This window comes from Leuresthes tenuis, unplaced genomic scaffold, assembly GCF_036924035.1.
Source record: "Leuresthes tenuis unplaced genomic scaffold, fLeuTen1.0.hap1 SCAF_10, whole genome shotgun sequence".
NCBI classification, from domain to species: Eukaryota; Metazoa; Chordata; class Actinopteri; order Atheriniformes; family Atherinopsidae; genus Leuresthes; species Leuresthes tenuis.
Window position 1 is genome coordinate 3,889,965 of NW_027325364.1, and position 16,454 is coordinate 3,906,418.

Here is a 16,454-nt window from a genome sequence, read left to right on the forward strand (position 1 = left end):
ACGCCCCTGTTCTGGTAGCGCTCGGTAGGTCATTCCACCATCGTGGGACGACACATGAACAGAGTTTGGATTGTCTTAGGCGTGGTGTAGGAGCTGCTAGACGACAATCCTGGGACCAACGGAGGGACCCAGTTGGGACAGAAGCCTTTGCAAGAGCATTCAAGTAGATGGAGCCGTTCCATTAAGCTCTTTGTAGCTAACATCAGGGACTTGGATCTGATGCGGGCGGCTAAGGGCAGCCAGAGGAGCTCAATGAACAGAGGGGGGGACGTGTTCTTTTAGGCTGATCCAAGACCAGACGCGCCGCCGCGTTCTGGAGCATCTGCAGAGGTTTCACAGCACAGGTTAGGAGGGCGTTGCAGTAGTCAAGGTGGGAGATGACCATGGCCTGCACCAGGAGCTGGGGGGCATGTTGGGTTAGAGATGGTCTGATCTTTCTTATGTTGGGTTAGGTATGGTCTGATCTTTCTTATGTTGGGTTTGGTATGGTCTGATCTTTCTTATGTTGGGTTAGGTATGGTCTGATCTTTCTTATGTTGGGTTAGGTATGGTCTGATCTTTCTTATGTTTAGTAATGCAAAGCGGCACGAACGAGCAACCGAGGTAACGTGATCTTTGAAGGTTAGTTGGTCATCAATCATGACACCCAAGTCTTTGTCAGCTGTAATGAGGGCATTGCTCTGGTCTGTTGTGGTCCTCACCTAAAGAATGAGACTAACAGCTGAGCTTCCTTTGGATGGTGGCTGGGCTCAACCTTAGAGACCAGGTGTGGAGCTCAGAGGAGAGCACAGCCGCTGCTTCTCCTCGTCGAAATGAGTCTGCTGAGGTGGTCCGGGCATCTGATTAGGAAGCCTCCTGGTCACCTCCTTTTGGAAGTGTTTCAGGCACTTCCAGCTGGGAGGAGGCTGAGAACACCAAGCCAGAACACTTCAGGATCCCCCAGGAGGAGCTGGAGAGTGTCACTGTGGAGAGGGAAGTCAGGGTTTCCCTTCTGGACCTGCTGTCTGCAACCTGACCTTGAATAAGCAGATAAAAATGGATGGATGGATGGATGGATGTAGTAAGGGTGGATGGATGGAAGAATGGATGGGTGGAAGGATGGATGGATGGATGGATGGATGGATGGATGGATGGATGGATGATGGATGGATGGATGGATGGATGGATGGATGTAGTACGGATGGATGGATGATGGAGGGATGAACGGATGAGCATTATGCAGTGATATTAATACAACAAGAGGAGCTCTTTTCAGCTCTCAACGTTCCTTAAAAAGCTTTAATTAGATTGAAGGTATATTCTTAAGTACTGCTTTCTTTGCACGACTTTTACTTGTAAAGCATTATTTGTACAGTGTTGTATTTGTACCTTTAATCTACCTCTGACAAACTGATATTTAGAATTATGAGGCGTGGATGACTGGCTCAGCAGAGGAGCTGTCACAGGCTTTCTATAAAATCTGCCTTTAAACAACACTTTAAGCTCATTGCACAGGCAGATGTGAGGCAAAAAGGCTGCTGAATTCTGTTTTTATTGTTAAACTCTCTCTCATTTGAATGTGCAGAATGACTAAGCATGACTGTGGTGCTGCGGGACCCACAGAGAGTTGTGATCAAACACAGAGACATCTAACATAATCTCAACAAAAGGCACCCTCACATAAGCTGTCATCTCTATTTCTCTCTCGCAAGGCGCATAGTGCAACACAAAGTATGTGTGTGTGTGTGTCAAACCATCCTCCAGAGTACAAATTTAGATGGAGGCTGTTATAGTGCAAGAACTTGCATAACATTTGCAACAAGAACGTCTGTGCCAACTCCTCTGCAACAACAAAAGATTAACCAAGACTTTCACAAGCCAAGAAAACACCAACATGTTCACACATTAAAATATTTAAATGAGTGGTCTGATCTGTGAACTTCACTTGACTTTAAAAAACTGTTTATCTCTCTAGATCTGGTGAAGAATAATACCCCTTTTCCCCCAATAATATCATTGGATATCTTTATCCCTGATGGCTAAGAAAGGTGCTCAACTCAAGACACAAGTGGACACAGCGATATGCCCGACGCTGACCAGCAGATGGCGCTGTTGCACCTGCCTTCTTTGACCCGCTTGCCAATGATTAAAAAGGACTAAACACTGGTATGCCTCATCTCTGGCTGTCTGTGTCTGTTTTATGGGAGGCTCAGAGGTTTGAATTTATGAATTAGATATAAGGTTTCGGTGGTACTATATCTGACTAATACTGCATGACCGTGACTCATCGACAACAATTCATAACAACTTTTAAGTGTCTTTTCACAAGAAGCCTAACACAACAGCACAAAACGCCGTTACCAAGTCAAAGCTGTTACTGCAGCCACTGTCATTAGTCAGTTTGTCTGCATTCACTGACCACATAAGGAGGAAGATCGGGCACACAATGTGACACCAACAGATAAACAAGTGTCACGTGAGCCTTTCTCTGGAATATAATGTCATTTAGGTTCATCAGTAAAACTGTGGAAGATGTTCCACTGCTACACTGATTTCCAGCCTTTCTTTTCCCACCAGCTGAAGACACTGTTGGAAAATACGATCTCCCACTCATGACAGACTGAATAAAACTGGTCTTCTTGCTAAAATCGCCTGAAAAGTCCCTTGTGTTTCCGTGGTCAGAGTCTTATGTCTTTATGAGTGCCTGAGGTTTTGTAGACTAACTGAAACTGACTCAAAAATGTCTGTGTTTTATTCCTCTGTGATGTATGTCTTCTATTTTCTGATGTTTGTTCTAATTTGTGTATTTCTGCTGACTTTCCTTCTTTCTTTCTTTTTTCTGTATCTTATACAGTTCCTCTTTGACCTTTCTGTTGTATTTCCCTCATGATATTGTGTTGTATTTTCAACTGGCTGCTTTAGAAATGTGGAATATTTACATTGTTGAATAAATCTTGATAACTTTTTGATTCTTTCTTATTGATTTCTCTGTTTCTGTCTAACAGAAATAGTGAAATGGTGAATATTTGCTCCATTTTGTGTATTTTTATTGACTTTGTGATGTTTTTTCATTTTGTTATTTAAGTTTTCTAGATATTTTGTAGATATATTTTCTATTTTTCATATTTTCTCTGACCTCCCTTTAATTGTTGTTCTGTTTTTCAAATTCACACTGATTTCCGTGTATTTTTCTAATGGATCTTGTGGTGTTAGCATGTGTTTTCTTGAGTTTTGTGCTATTTGTCTTAGTCTTGTGCTCCTTGTGTGGTTTCTGCAAGATTTTTTTTTTCTGCTGAGTTTTATACCAATTTGTTAATATTCTTCAGTGGCTTTTGTGTTGTTTTGTGGATTTTCTTGTGAAACTTTACTCTGTTTTAGATAATGTGCGTCATCTTGATGATTTTTTGCCTACTTTAGCATGTAGTACTCTCTTTCATTCCTAATTTGTAAGTATTACATTTGTTGTCATCTGTGGTTTTTATGTTGTTTTTGAGTAAATCTGTCTGTAATTTATTGTTGACTTCTGTGCTGTTTTCTGTGCGCTTTCTTTCTTATTCTTCTGCCTTTTTACATGTAGTCTTGCTGTTTAAAGTGTCGTGACGTTTGCGCGCGTTCATGTTTAATCTGTTATTTTTCTGTAGTTTCTTTCTAACTCGTAAACATTTCACTTTTATTTTGTTTTCGCAGTACTTGAGTACTTCAGTGTGCATGTTTCATGAAAAGGTTTCGACCTGCGTGTCTGCAGGTCTGATGAGTGAAAACGGGGCGGTCCTTGTGTGGGTGAACAGAATGATTTGGTTTTGACTGACAGCACGTCTTGTTTTGCCTTTTGCGCGCTCACGAGACATATACAACTTCGTTCCTTGGAAACGACTTCAGTGAGTGACGGGTTATCAAGACGTTCGTTTAACAGCAAATCCCGGTTTCTTTAGTTTCAGAACATAACAGAGTAAGCGCTTATTGCCTTGATTTGTGGCCGTGGAGGGGAACAGATTTGTTAATTAAGCAACCAGAGTTTGCGGTTGCTGGTTGGACTTTGACTCTGTTGGCTGTGAAAACTAACTTCTACCAGCTAGCGAGTGACTGAGCTTTGCTAGCAAGCTAACTAGCTGAGCTGAGCTGAGCCGAGCTGAGCTGAGCTCGCAGTAGCACAGAGGCAGTCTGGCTCTCCGTCTGTCGCTGCAACAACTTAAAAGGAGAACCCATGAAGAGAGCAGGCGGCTTTGAAGGCAAGTACACAAAGCCAGCATGCGACACATGAAGCTAATGAGGACTTTTGAGAGAGGGTTAATTGATCCGTTGACGCGTTCTTAACGTTTTTTTTAACGTTCCAAACGACCGTTGGCGTAATAAAGCGGCTGGTTTATTAGGATGGGGACAGTGTGGAGGGGGAATCTGGGGTGGTCTGTGGGATGAATACTGCGAACCCCGCACACGGGGAAACACTCGGTATGCGTTTCCTTGTGCTGCTTTAACGTTAACAGCCGATACGGATTCAGTTAACATCCGCTTTATGAGTGCGCTGAACGCCCCGGCGTCACGCTTTCTTTTCAGGGCTGTACGTTCAGTTTTCTATTTAACACCACTGCTCCTAATACTGTCAGGTTGCTCAATTATGCTAATGGCTGTGGTATCTCTTCACAGAGCACAATGCGCAGAGGAAGAAGCCCCTCATTCTGTAGGAACCTGCTGGATATGTGCGCCAAGAGGTGATATGGCAGATTTGAGGCAACGAGGCAATAGACCAGGCAGGAAATTGGAGTAAAGCTGAAACATAAGGCTTTGCTACCCAGCGGCTTGTGTGTATGTGAGAAACAGAGAGAGAGAGAGAGTGTGTTTGTGTGCTCGAAGTGCCTATGGCGGAGTTTGGGGAGGACGGCAGTCTGCCTCCATTGAATCTCGGGGATACGGCCGTGCCCGGCGACCAGGCAGCGGGGAAGACGCATTGCGAAGTGTCGGTTCTGAATGGAGACTGTGGGATATTAGAAAAAATGGTCGGTTCTAGATCCCTCGTCTCACCTGGCAGCCAAACCGAGGTGGAAAACACCAACAGCCCCGTCGGAGAGGATGCCAAATCAGAAATACCACGCAGGAGCAGCATTATTAAGGTAATCATTGAAGTTATGACATACATTCTGCACATTTCCACTGAAAACAGGGGGTTTGAAGTCACAACGCAAAGCCTGAGCCTAAACCTCTGAAGCTGTGTCTCCTACACACGTCCTATAAGGTTGTGTAGCTCGTGCTCATCCTGAGACAGGTGTTTCCTACAACACAGGCTGCTAATGAGGTCACCAGAAGCACATCCTGTACTATGTTTTCTAATAGCATTCGAACAGCAGATCTGGGCTTGTAATGTGGCCATAATATGTATGTCTGAAGAGGCAGGATATGAATCCAAGTGTGGAAAACGGATGTTCACGAGAGGCGTGTGACTGAATGTACAATGGGGTTTGTGTTGATACAGAAGCTTAGGCAGATGTATGACAAATGAAAAGAAGAGGCTCACCCCCTGAACCCCGACACCTCAGGGATCCAGTGAGTGCTGGTGAGGGCGGTCTGCAGCTGTAGTTTATGCTCACATGCTACTTTTTCGAAAACCTATGTGATGAAGGAGCCCACGCTGTTTTTCCTCGTGTCAGCAACATCTGGACAAAAAAATACAGCTCTTGAACACACCGCAAAGACAACATGATACTGCCAGCCAGGATGTACGATCCGTGCCAGAGGACATAACTTTGCCGTGCAGAAAGGAGCATTAGTCAGTACATTACTCAGTGTGGTGAAAAATGTAAACAAAGCTTCGTTTGTACAAAGTCAGATCATCGTCGGTTCACTTTTTACTGTCCAACACTTTTCTTCCTCTTCTTTGTGCTTTCAATGAGGCCCAGCGGGGGGTCACCTATCACAGCTGGTTCTTGATGTTGGTTTCGTGTGTCGTGACTCTTAGAGACCAAGGTGACAACACAGAAGTTGTCTGTTCTCCTGCGATGAAACCTTTCCATCCTGATGGAAGTGGTCTCCTGGCTCCCATCCGTAGAACACGACGGGTCAAAGTTAAAAAGGTTAAACCTTTGGGACACTGAGATTGATGTTAAGATTATAGCATAAACAGTTGGAGCTGTAAATGTTATTTAAGATCCCTAAATGAAAGACAAACCGCTCATTTTTATGGATGTGCATATCCCCGTGTCTTATCCAGGTGTCAAACCTATTCATGATGTGGTGTTTACACTGAATGGGACAATCTGTTATCTCAGTGTCCAGGCTTCTGATGATATTTGTTCAGTTGCGTGTAAATTCGTATCCTTTCAGCCGGATTTTCACCAGCAGACAATGTTCAGAAACCTGGATGAGGTGTTTACATGCCACAGTATCCTGGTTTCCATCAGAACTCTCCAGGTAGCATGTATCCCATGTATGTATATATATATGTGTGCAGAGCATTCTGGGATATTAAAAAATCTACACGTGTGCTCGTGAACACAGTCGGTGCCTCTAACTCTGCCTCTAAATTAGATTCCTTTGATTTGTCACCCATCTGTGTGTATAATTGCAGACATTTGATATGGTAAAGACTTAAATGACAAGTATGCAGGGCTAAAGGAGCATTATTCACATGTGCTCCCACCACTGAATCAGGCCTTTTCACACATGAACACCGGAGATTTTCTGGAGAAAGTGCAGACAGTTTGGTCTGGACTTTGTCCGGCGCTGCTGTCCACGTTAGCACATCGCAGCGGGAGGCTTTCTCCTGGAGATGCAAAAAGGATGCTGTAGAAATGTTGAATTTGTCTGTCTTACGCACAGCTGCTGCAAATGCTCTGAAATATCTGCTGAAACATTCAGACATGGTCTCTGCCGCTGATGTTTCAGAGATTTGACGAGCGGTCCAGAGCGGTTGTTGCAGACATTTGCTAACAGCAGTCCATTGGCTGTTAGCAAATGATATTATTACAATAAAAACATGTTTAATCACAGAAAACCTGTGGTAAGGACACTCAACCTTAACTAGGCTCGCTGCTGTAATTCATACATGTTTTAAGGAGATGTGAACTTCTGTCCAAAGGTTTCCAAACTGCTCCACTGTGCACGTGTGATATTTAGCCTCCAGCCCAAAGCTTTGCATTTTAGTTGACTTATTTCATAAGTGTAGACACTCAGAGAATTGCTCAAGGGTATCTAAGATGAGGACACTTCCTCACAGTGCATAAGTTAGCAGTTTGTTGCAAACACTTTCTGCTGCTAATGTCAGCAGTCTGTTCAGTAAAGCTTCCAGCGCTGCTGTGGCTGTCGCAGCATCGGATTATAAAGGCGAATTAGAGAATGCTAAGCAGGCGGTAGCTGTGTGCATTAACCAAAGTCTTCAGTCTTTTAAGGAAATATTTTCAGGCACAGACTCAAAGCAGCATCGGGAAGAGCTGGACACATGTGGCGGCATTTTGAGATCATTTGTTTTACTTTTTATAACTCCCCATTTGATGATAAGTTACGAGTGCTTTGTGGTGAAAATACTCGGCTTAACTGTCTGTTTAGACGACAGCATGTGTGTACTGATTGAGTCTCGTGGTTAAATAGTTTCCAGGGCTCCAGAGTAGCTGTTTCCTCTCAAAGCACTGATGCTCCTGACTGAAAATGTAACGAGCACCAGCACAGCATTCAGGAGCACTGCTTATATCGACTTCACTGGAAGACTGTCTGATGCCTTCCATCTTCACTGCATTACTGATAAATAAATGATTAGGTAATAAACGGAAAACACCTGCCGTTTGTTTCATTTCAAAGTAAAAGTGTGTGAGATGAGGTGGTAAACTCCTTTTTGCCAGAAGTCAGTCACTTAATGTCAATCCATGTGCTGAGATGTATTTAAACTAATGAACTGTGTCACATCCGATGGGCTGCAAACATGTCGTTTCTGAGAATCGGATTCAGTTGAACAATCCCTTTTCAATCAATACGACTTTAGAATGTAAAGCATGGCAGCTTTTAGCTCTTCTTTTAGGCCTACAGTGTGGTTGGATGCACTAAGTTTTATTGATTAGCAGCATCCTGCATTTAAAAAGCTTCTGGCAGATGTGCTGCAGTTGCATCTGTCCCATCATAGTTGCTGCATCACACTTGTTGAGTGGTTCATGGTAAATGTTTGTGGCTAAGTTTGCCATTTCCAACAAATATTGGGCCACAACACTGGCGGATGGCGTGCACGGCGTTTCTTTAGTGGCAGGGCTGCTACCTAAAGTGCTACAGCTACTGTGCGTTGTGGAAAGTGGAAAAACATGTGCACAACACATCTTCTGGTGAGCCTGAGCTGAATATTTTTTACCTTGTACACTGTGCAACTGTTGCACATCTGGAGGAGTGTGCATGTGTGTGTGTGTGTGTGTGGGGGGGGTCCTTTTCAAACCAAGATCAGCAGCTGCCCACATGTCTTATTCACACTGGAAGTTCTCAACACTTAGGGACCGTAGGGTAGGTTCGGCCTCACCTTCAGGCATTTGGACTCCGGGTTTCTCGGGTTTCTAACAGATTAATGCGCATTGGGGAGCTTTTTATTGTATTTGCAGTTTTTCATCAACTCATTTAACGTGAACTGGTCTCAGCTACGCTCCTATCAAACACACACCGGTGCATTTTATTCAGTGTGTTGTCAGCAAATATTACTGCTGTCATTTTTCTTTTCAGTCTTTGCTCTCTTTGTCTGCAGAGCATAGCCAAAGCATAATGACTCCTGACACAGGATTTTATATTTGACTTGTAGAGATTGGTGAATTAGTTGGAGCCACAGATTTAATTCTGTCTGTGCTCAGTGAGCTTTAAAGTAAATCTTACTATCGCTGGTAAATCTATGGGAAGATGAAAGTGTCTGGTATGTTTGAGTGAATTTTAGTGTAATTGTTTGAGCTGACGGTTCTGACACCTTGGTGACTTTTCTCAGCTTTGTTTACATTCTTTGGCAGCGGACCGCGTTCGATTGCTCACATTTTTTGCCGGCAGGTTTTACAAGGACGACATTCTTGACACAATATGCAGGTTGAACTTTGCCGTAACCTCTGTCTGGATATTGATGGGCCCATTATTGACCTTTCTGCCTCGTAAAGCTCCGAGCAATCTCTCACCACACAAGGACTTACCTCAGTTCTCAGGCTGTTTGAGTGTGCTTTATGTTAGTGGGATGTCAAACTTAAAGGAGAGGCAGAGTAAGCGTTTCTTAGATAAAAACCTATCATTGCTGTTCAGTGTTCAGAGGAATCAGTGCGAAAGAGGAATCACTAAAAAAATGCTCAACTGTCATGTGAAGCGACGTGACGAAAGACATCACGATGAGGAATAAGGAATAACCGAAGCTTACGTAGGTCACTTTGAATGATTTTCAAGGCATTTGCTTAGCAACGCAGCACACAGATGGGTGAGTGTCCAGTGAGTCACGGCGGAGATGACTTGGAATAACTTGAAGCTAAAATGCATGTCACATTAAGTCACCGTTAATAGAAGCTGATGTACAGGCAGGGTTTTTAACACTAGAAGTGCCAGATTTCCAGAGTGTTTTACTCCAACTGGTTTTATATGCAATACTTTTTGCATTCAGTGTTATTAATAAACTAAAAAGGTTGTAGTTGATAATTGAACATATTTCACAGTCATTAAATATGCATAACAACAACAACAAAAAGGATTTAACAAACTGAACAAAAAAGGAGCAAATAAAGAATCATTTGAACGTCACCGTTACACAGTTTCCACTCGCAGTCCACGGCGCCTGCAGCAGCTGTCGGGCATTTTTGATAGACTCAGCCTTCCTTTGGATGCATTTCTGTGGCTTCTGTGGCTGTCTGTGACCTGCTGCAAACTGCTTTGTTGCATCTGAGCTCTTTTGCCAGCGGTAGCATGAACTTTGTCTGGGAGATTGTGCTGCTGGTGTGCTAATCGTCTGCATTGATCCCAGCCAGGTCAAAAAAGTTATCAAATGCAGTCATTGGCCAGTCAAGGCCATGAGGACATCTTCGGTGTTCTGCTTTGTGGCTTTGGTCGGGTCTGGGTGCTCCATTAGCTGAGGGTCAGTCCATCCCATCCCATCTTTACCCCTTTTTCACAATCCTTGGAGGACATCTGGAGGACTCTCTGATTGAATTAGATGCTTCTTTTCCCTTTTGCTTGGACTCTTATTCACTCTTTGATGAGGATAAAATGGTTTCATCCTCTCAGTAATGGCTGCTGTTGCTTTCCACCCCAGACAGTTCCCCTACATCAGAATCATCGCTGTCAAGGATCTAAAGCATCTCCAAAGCCTTTGCAGCTGACATTGTTCTCGTCTTATCACTCTTTGAAGAACCTGTGGGTGTGCAAAAGGCTTCTCAGCGATTTGGCGATTACTACATTTCTTATCACTGATTATCTGATTTAATCTAACTAGTTAGCCTGTTTGTTAGCACAAGAGACAACTACATAACTTCTTTTTTTAGTAGTTCTCACTGCACCAAACAAAGTTGGTGTGTTCAGCACAGCTGAAAGAAGTTGAAGGGATCTTATTTTCTCTGCCTTTTTAAGTAATTACACAAAAACAATTTTAATTGAAAGTACACACACTAAAGTATGAGGATTGAAGCATCAATAAATATCATCCATAACAAATGCCACTGGTACACCAACAAACCTAAAAAGAGAAATACATTTTATGAATGGACTGACCTCGTTATTTGATCACAAAATGCTAAAGCTAATGCTAAAGCAGAAGTCAATAAGTAGGACGAATAAGTCAGTGATTTTTCACACCTGTGGAACTGAGAATCTCATGAAGCAAATCAAACATGGCGTCCATGCCCTCGTCCGCATTCAGATTTATTTATTTTTCTTGACGACAGCTTTTTTTTCCGTTCCTGACACCTACGTGTGATTGCATAAAGCGCTGAGGTGGTGGACCAGTGTTACCAATGTGCTGCACTGTGTCAGAGCTCTGAGTTCTTGTTAAACTTCTTCTCTGAACTGATGGGAGGATGTGGTTGGGACGACACCAACCACACTCTCATAGTAACAGCTGTTCCAGTTAACGACGACCCGAGTATTGTCAACGTTTCTGTTGGTGTGCGTTCATTTGTTTGCTAAGGAAGCACAAGCTCACTCGAATGTCCAGCCAGTGGTTCTTGGTAGGATTCAAATAAATGTACGAGGGGGGGGGGGGATTTGACCATTTATCCAGTAATAGGCTACATCATGGCAGTTGGCATTACTGCCACTGTGTGGTGGTATTATGTGCACTGCCACTTAAATACAAGATAGTCGTGCAAACTGTTCGACTTCCCATGATTGAAAGACTATTCTAAATATCAAAAATCACTGCCTCAGTTCTTGGCTGACAAAATAGCGCCTTTGGTTATCTTTTAAATTACACTTCTTTGGTAGTTAGACTCTGACATGACTTTACATGTCAAAATATCAATCTTTCATTTGCATTTGCATTTGTTGCAGATTCTGGCTTCTGTGGTTGTTCATAGTAGTTTCTTCTTCCCTGGTTTTCTCCCTGTCTGCACACTCATGAAACAAACAATCTATTTAGCTATTAGTGCATTGCAGAGATCAAACGGTCTATTGATTAAGTGGTCTTATTGATGAGCGTGTTGACGCGAGCACGGATGCTGTCAGGGGAAGGACTAAGTACATTTACATGCTTATAGCTCAGCTATGCCCTTTAACTGGACTGTATTTGGACCGGTATCATCGGTTGATATTACGTAAAAGAGTGATTTCCAGTGCAGTGCATTTAACTTATTGTACAGATGAGCTCCTTCGTTTCTATGCTGTTGCTATCAGCTTCTTGTTCTTCTTTCCAGGGACTTCCTCTGTTACCTTTGGTTTACAGCTGAAAAATGATGAGCGTGCACAGGCTGCTGAGGCCAGATTGAGTTCAAGTATTTTCTGGGTGTGTTCATGAAACTAACATGTTCACATGCACTTTAAATGTCCGGCCTAAGTCAGACCTCGGAAAGTATTCAGACTATTATTCATATTTATCTTCTCATACATGTGTTGACTGGTTGACTGCCTGCTGGTACTGGGAACTGCTTGCTTGTGTGTGTATTGTGAGCTCGTGTCCTGTCACTCGGTCGGTTTGAAGCCGGCAGAGGCTCGAGGCTTTGAAGTTGTGCAGCTACAGTTAAGAGAAATGAAACCTTGAGGGGCTGCTGCATCGCCCAAACCACTGAACCCCTCCCCAGGTTTAAGGTTCGCACAGTGTCTACAAATCTAACAAAGAAAATAATCAAATCACACTTAAACCTACTGCAAATTAGATCTATGAATGTTCTTGCTTTGCTTACTCTGAGGCGCTCAACCACAGCTTTGTGACTATAAAAGCCTGCTGATCGATGAGTTTTAACCCTGTGGGTGTCCAGTGAAAGGAGCAGTGATGATCCAGTGGTTACAGTTTTCTTCACACCTCAGATCCTGTCAAATAAACTGGATCCCTGCATTGCTCGTTCCAGAACTGTATTAATGAATTTTTCCCAGCTCTGGTTGGGATGTAAACGGGCTGTGATAACAACGTGTTGCTAATTATGGTGGATCTGCAGTGCTTAGAGTCCTCACAGGCCCAAGCATATTGTGTATAATTACTCACTCAGGTCAGGGCACGTCAAAGAATGCTAAACGTGAAATTAAAATCCTGTAGCCGGAGCATGTTGTTTTCAGATGGTCCCGCTGCCTCTCCTGCTCTCATCAACACCACGTCTTTCCAATGCCTTTGAGGGATTTTTGTCAGCTCTCAAACATTCTTTGAACTGCTGAGAAGTTGATGTTCAGAGCTCTGAAATGAGCCGACTCACAGAAACGGGATGAAGTGATAAAGTGATGACATTTTACATCCGAAAGGTCGGAGGATATTTTGGTGTGTCAGCAGCTCTTTCAGAAACCGAAGAACGTTGATTGTGACTAATTTCTGTGCTGCTGGGTTGAAGATGTGTGTGAAGCGTCCATGTTTTAGCTCCTCGGCAGCAACATCCAGTTCTGAAGCATGAAACACTGTCATTGAAACGACTTTGTGTTCTTCACTGAGCGAATAAAAGGCAGAAGCTGCATGCAGAGAATGAGTCTGCTTGTACACAGCATGCAGCAGCAAGCTGCTCCTTCTGTTTACTGCTTCGGTTCGTCGTGAGACCACAAACTTCAAAACGGTCCTACTCCTGCTGTACTGTGGTGACATTAAGCTGTGGTGGTTTTAAAGCTGAAGTGAGGGACACATTCAAGCCTTTGCATACAAATTCCAGCTCAGCCGAGCGCCTCATAAATCTTCTCTTATTGGAGTTTTCATTGTGCTGCTGTTTACGTTTGTCAGAGGCGATGAAGAGGAGCAACTGAAGGCTTTTTCCTCGGTGACTTCGGTTGATCCTGATGGTGTCGGTTTATGTCTTGGACAGCAGCCTCAGTTCATGACACCGTAGGAGACGACGCTGCCGTCTCATTTAATTCAGATAAAGCTCGATGTTTGATCCAGAGTTTTTCTGACAGCTTCATATTCACTAAAGGTTCACGTTTAGGACGACGATTCATTCCTCAGCTCAGGGGTGACTGACCTACAATGCTGCACGCCTCACGTGGTTATTTCAGCAGTAGCTCAGAAGGAATACTAGTGATTACCCTGTTTTACTGTAATAAACAACAGAAAATCCATGTTCAAACACTGAGTTTAAGGATCCGTAATCATGCTGCATGTGAAGCAGCTTCATCCTCGATCAGCTTCTCATCGGTGCAGTGCGGCGTACAGATGTCGGTGCATACGTTCTTCTTCTTCAGTCTGCACAACGTTTACTGTGGTACACATCCTTCAGCTGATGGGATGCCAAACAGGAGGAAGAAATATACATCTCTCCCCATGTAATATAAACAGTCTGCCACTGATGTCCAGTGCAGTCTGTATGTTGTTAAAACCCTGCTTATGCTGCAGTTAACACTTAGAGGAGAAGAGACAGTAAAGTACACTGAGTTTATGTGCAACGGACTGCGCTGGAGAGATAAAATGTGTTTATAGACCATAAATATTGAATTTTAACCGGCCATTACAGTTGAGTTATTTTCCTAATCCCCCACATTTCATGTAAAAAGTGACAATCCTCTGTAGGAGTACACATTCAGGAACGAACACATGCATCATTGTTACTGTGATTACTGCTCTCAATATTTGAGACCATGAGAGGCTGCGTCCCAAAGCTTAGCCAGAAATATTAAGAGCTGATGATGTTAGACCTGGAACAGCTCCACAGAGAGCAATCTGGTGAAAACTGGGGGCGAGCAATTAACTCGCACCTCGTAAGGAGAATTTACCTTGCTGCTAATGGTTTTTCTTTTTCAGCGCTGACATTGTTGTCCTAGAATAACTTATTTAAAGAATTGTGCTGATTTTGTGCCACAGCTTGCTCACTCATGTGTATCCACCCAAGTTTATGCAATAGACTCAGACAGCAAAGTGACCCAAGGTTGCAATTAATTTGATGCTGCAGCCACAGTTAAACTGTTAAAATCAGTGCAAATCATACATCCTGCAACGGCCGAGTGTTTTCATTTATACTTCTTCAGGAAATGGTGGAGCTTTCATGGTATTTACCCTTTTTCACACTTGATTCGACCCAAGACTCTTCTAACATGGCACAGAGCAGCAGCTGGGCCTTTACTGGGTCCAAACTCCTGTGGGCTTTGACTGCAGTGCAGCTGGAGGGGAAAAAGTCTTCATATGTTCATTTTAATCAAACAAGGAGCTCTTTTCTGGGAGGCTGTTTGCATGTGTCGCACTTTAACGTCAGTTCATGTCTAATAAACTTCTACTCTCTTGATTAAAATCATAACATTTTTATATACATACCCTCTGTCGTCCTCTCTGTTGCTCATTACCAGGAAACCAATCACGTGAGCACACCTCGTCGCCCTGGTAACCAGAAAAATAGAGGAGAAGCTGCTCTGACGGCGCTGTACTCGCATGTTGTGTTAGATAAAAATGATTGGCCACACTGAATTTTTCTGTTGAAGTTCAGGTTAAATCGCACGTTTTCAGCATTTATAGTTTCTGTAAAGACATTTTTATTTGGTACAGCCATGTGCACGTGTGAATAAAGCTCCGTATGAGAGTGTGTGAATGGCCTCATGTGACATGGAGCTTTTAGTGGTCGATAAAACGAGAAAAGCTCCATATAAATGTTGTTCATTTACCATTGAGACACACCCACAGACTCTTAATGGTCAGATGTGGTTGAGGAGAGCCATCATGGTCTCGTGGCTTGATGGTATTGTGATTATTTATTATCTGTGTAATGAAGTTGGCGTCACTATGATTTAACCGCACTGGCTCTTGGATTAGTTTCCTTCTCTTTTCCTTAATTTCACACGTGCAATTCGTGATTTTATGGCCAAGTGTCATATTCTTGTGCGATATTAAGGGAGTTTCTTCAAATTTGGACCAACTCATCAGAATATTAGTGGTCAAAGGTCACACTGATCTCACAAAAGCCATTATTTGAATGCACAACATGAGTAAATCTATTGCAAATGAGTCTACACCAGCATGTTTGATGGTACATTTTTCTTTAAGCCTACAGAAAGATTCTGGCTGCGTTTTACTCCCTATCAAATAACTCTGTGATTTGTCGTCTATGCTTGGCCCAAAACCTTTTGTTTGGCCCGTCTGCCTCCACCTTTCCTCGTGTTTTTCAGCAGTGACGTAGTGCAATAAGAAGACTGTTATATAATGACACTTGAACCAGTGATTTGTGGAAACGGGTGTCACATCACACCACTGTACAACAGACGAAAACATCAAGGCCATGAACTAGTTGAGCCTTTTACAAAAGAAAGACCCAACTTATTTTACATTTTACGCCTCGCCTACATATTTTAGACTACAGCACACAGATATGTTGTCATTTTATGTTGCTTCAGGTCATCTTTTAAGACTTCCAACACAATCCCTTCTGCTGTGTGATATTTAGCGCTGGGCAGCTTCATTAGTCCTCCTTCTTGTTCCCTGTCAGGTTGCATTATTAAAATGGCTGCATATCCCACTGTTAAAGCTGTGGGATGCATGCAAGCTTCTTAAGTAACCACTTTGTTGCCTCGGCCTGCTCGGTCAGTCGATAAAGCAGGAGAATGTGTTGCTGCCCGGGTTAGCTGGAGCTGGAACGTGACTCTTCCAACAGCCTTATTAATCTCATTTAGAGCTCACTACAAAAGCATTAGAAAGAGCTTTAACTTATTTTTCTGCTTGAATTTTTATCCTTTGATTTAAGTTGCTTTATATTAAAGCCAGGCCTGCAGTGGAAAGCTGATTTATACTGCAGTGCGATTCAGTCGATTCTCCTTGTCGACATCATAGGTAGAACACCAGAACAAAGAGTAATGGGTCTCATGTGATGTTCCCAGTCGCACAGACGGTTCATAACTGCTCACTGAGCCAGAAAAAGTGTGGTTTTTGCTCCATTTGGGAATTGAGAGTCCTGTAG

At 43.1% G+C, this 16,454-nt stretch overlaps 1 protein-coding gene across 4 annotated transcripts in view; it reads left to right on the forward strand.

The window, feature by feature from the left end:
• The first annotated feature begins 3,771 nt into the window (after positions 1-3,771).
• LOC140315971 (inactive phospholipase C-like protein 2) overlaps positions 3,772-16,454 on the forward strand; it is a 34,837-nt gene continuing 22,154 nt past the window's right edge. Inside the window, exons 1-2 of one of the 4 annotated variants that reach the window (XM_072393590.1) lie at positions 3,772-3,857; positions 4,624-5,087. In XM_072393590.1, the coding sequence (XP_072249691.1) occupies positions 4,836-5,087 (252 nt within the window). In that variant the 5' untranslated portion in view covers positions 3,772-3,857; positions 4,624-4,835. Of the gene's footprint in view, positions 4,209-4,466; positions 4,538-4,623; positions 5,088-16,454 lie in introns of those variants that run through there. The other 3 variants (XM_072393589.1, XM_072393591.1, XM_072393592.1) reach the window with 3 other exon arrangements.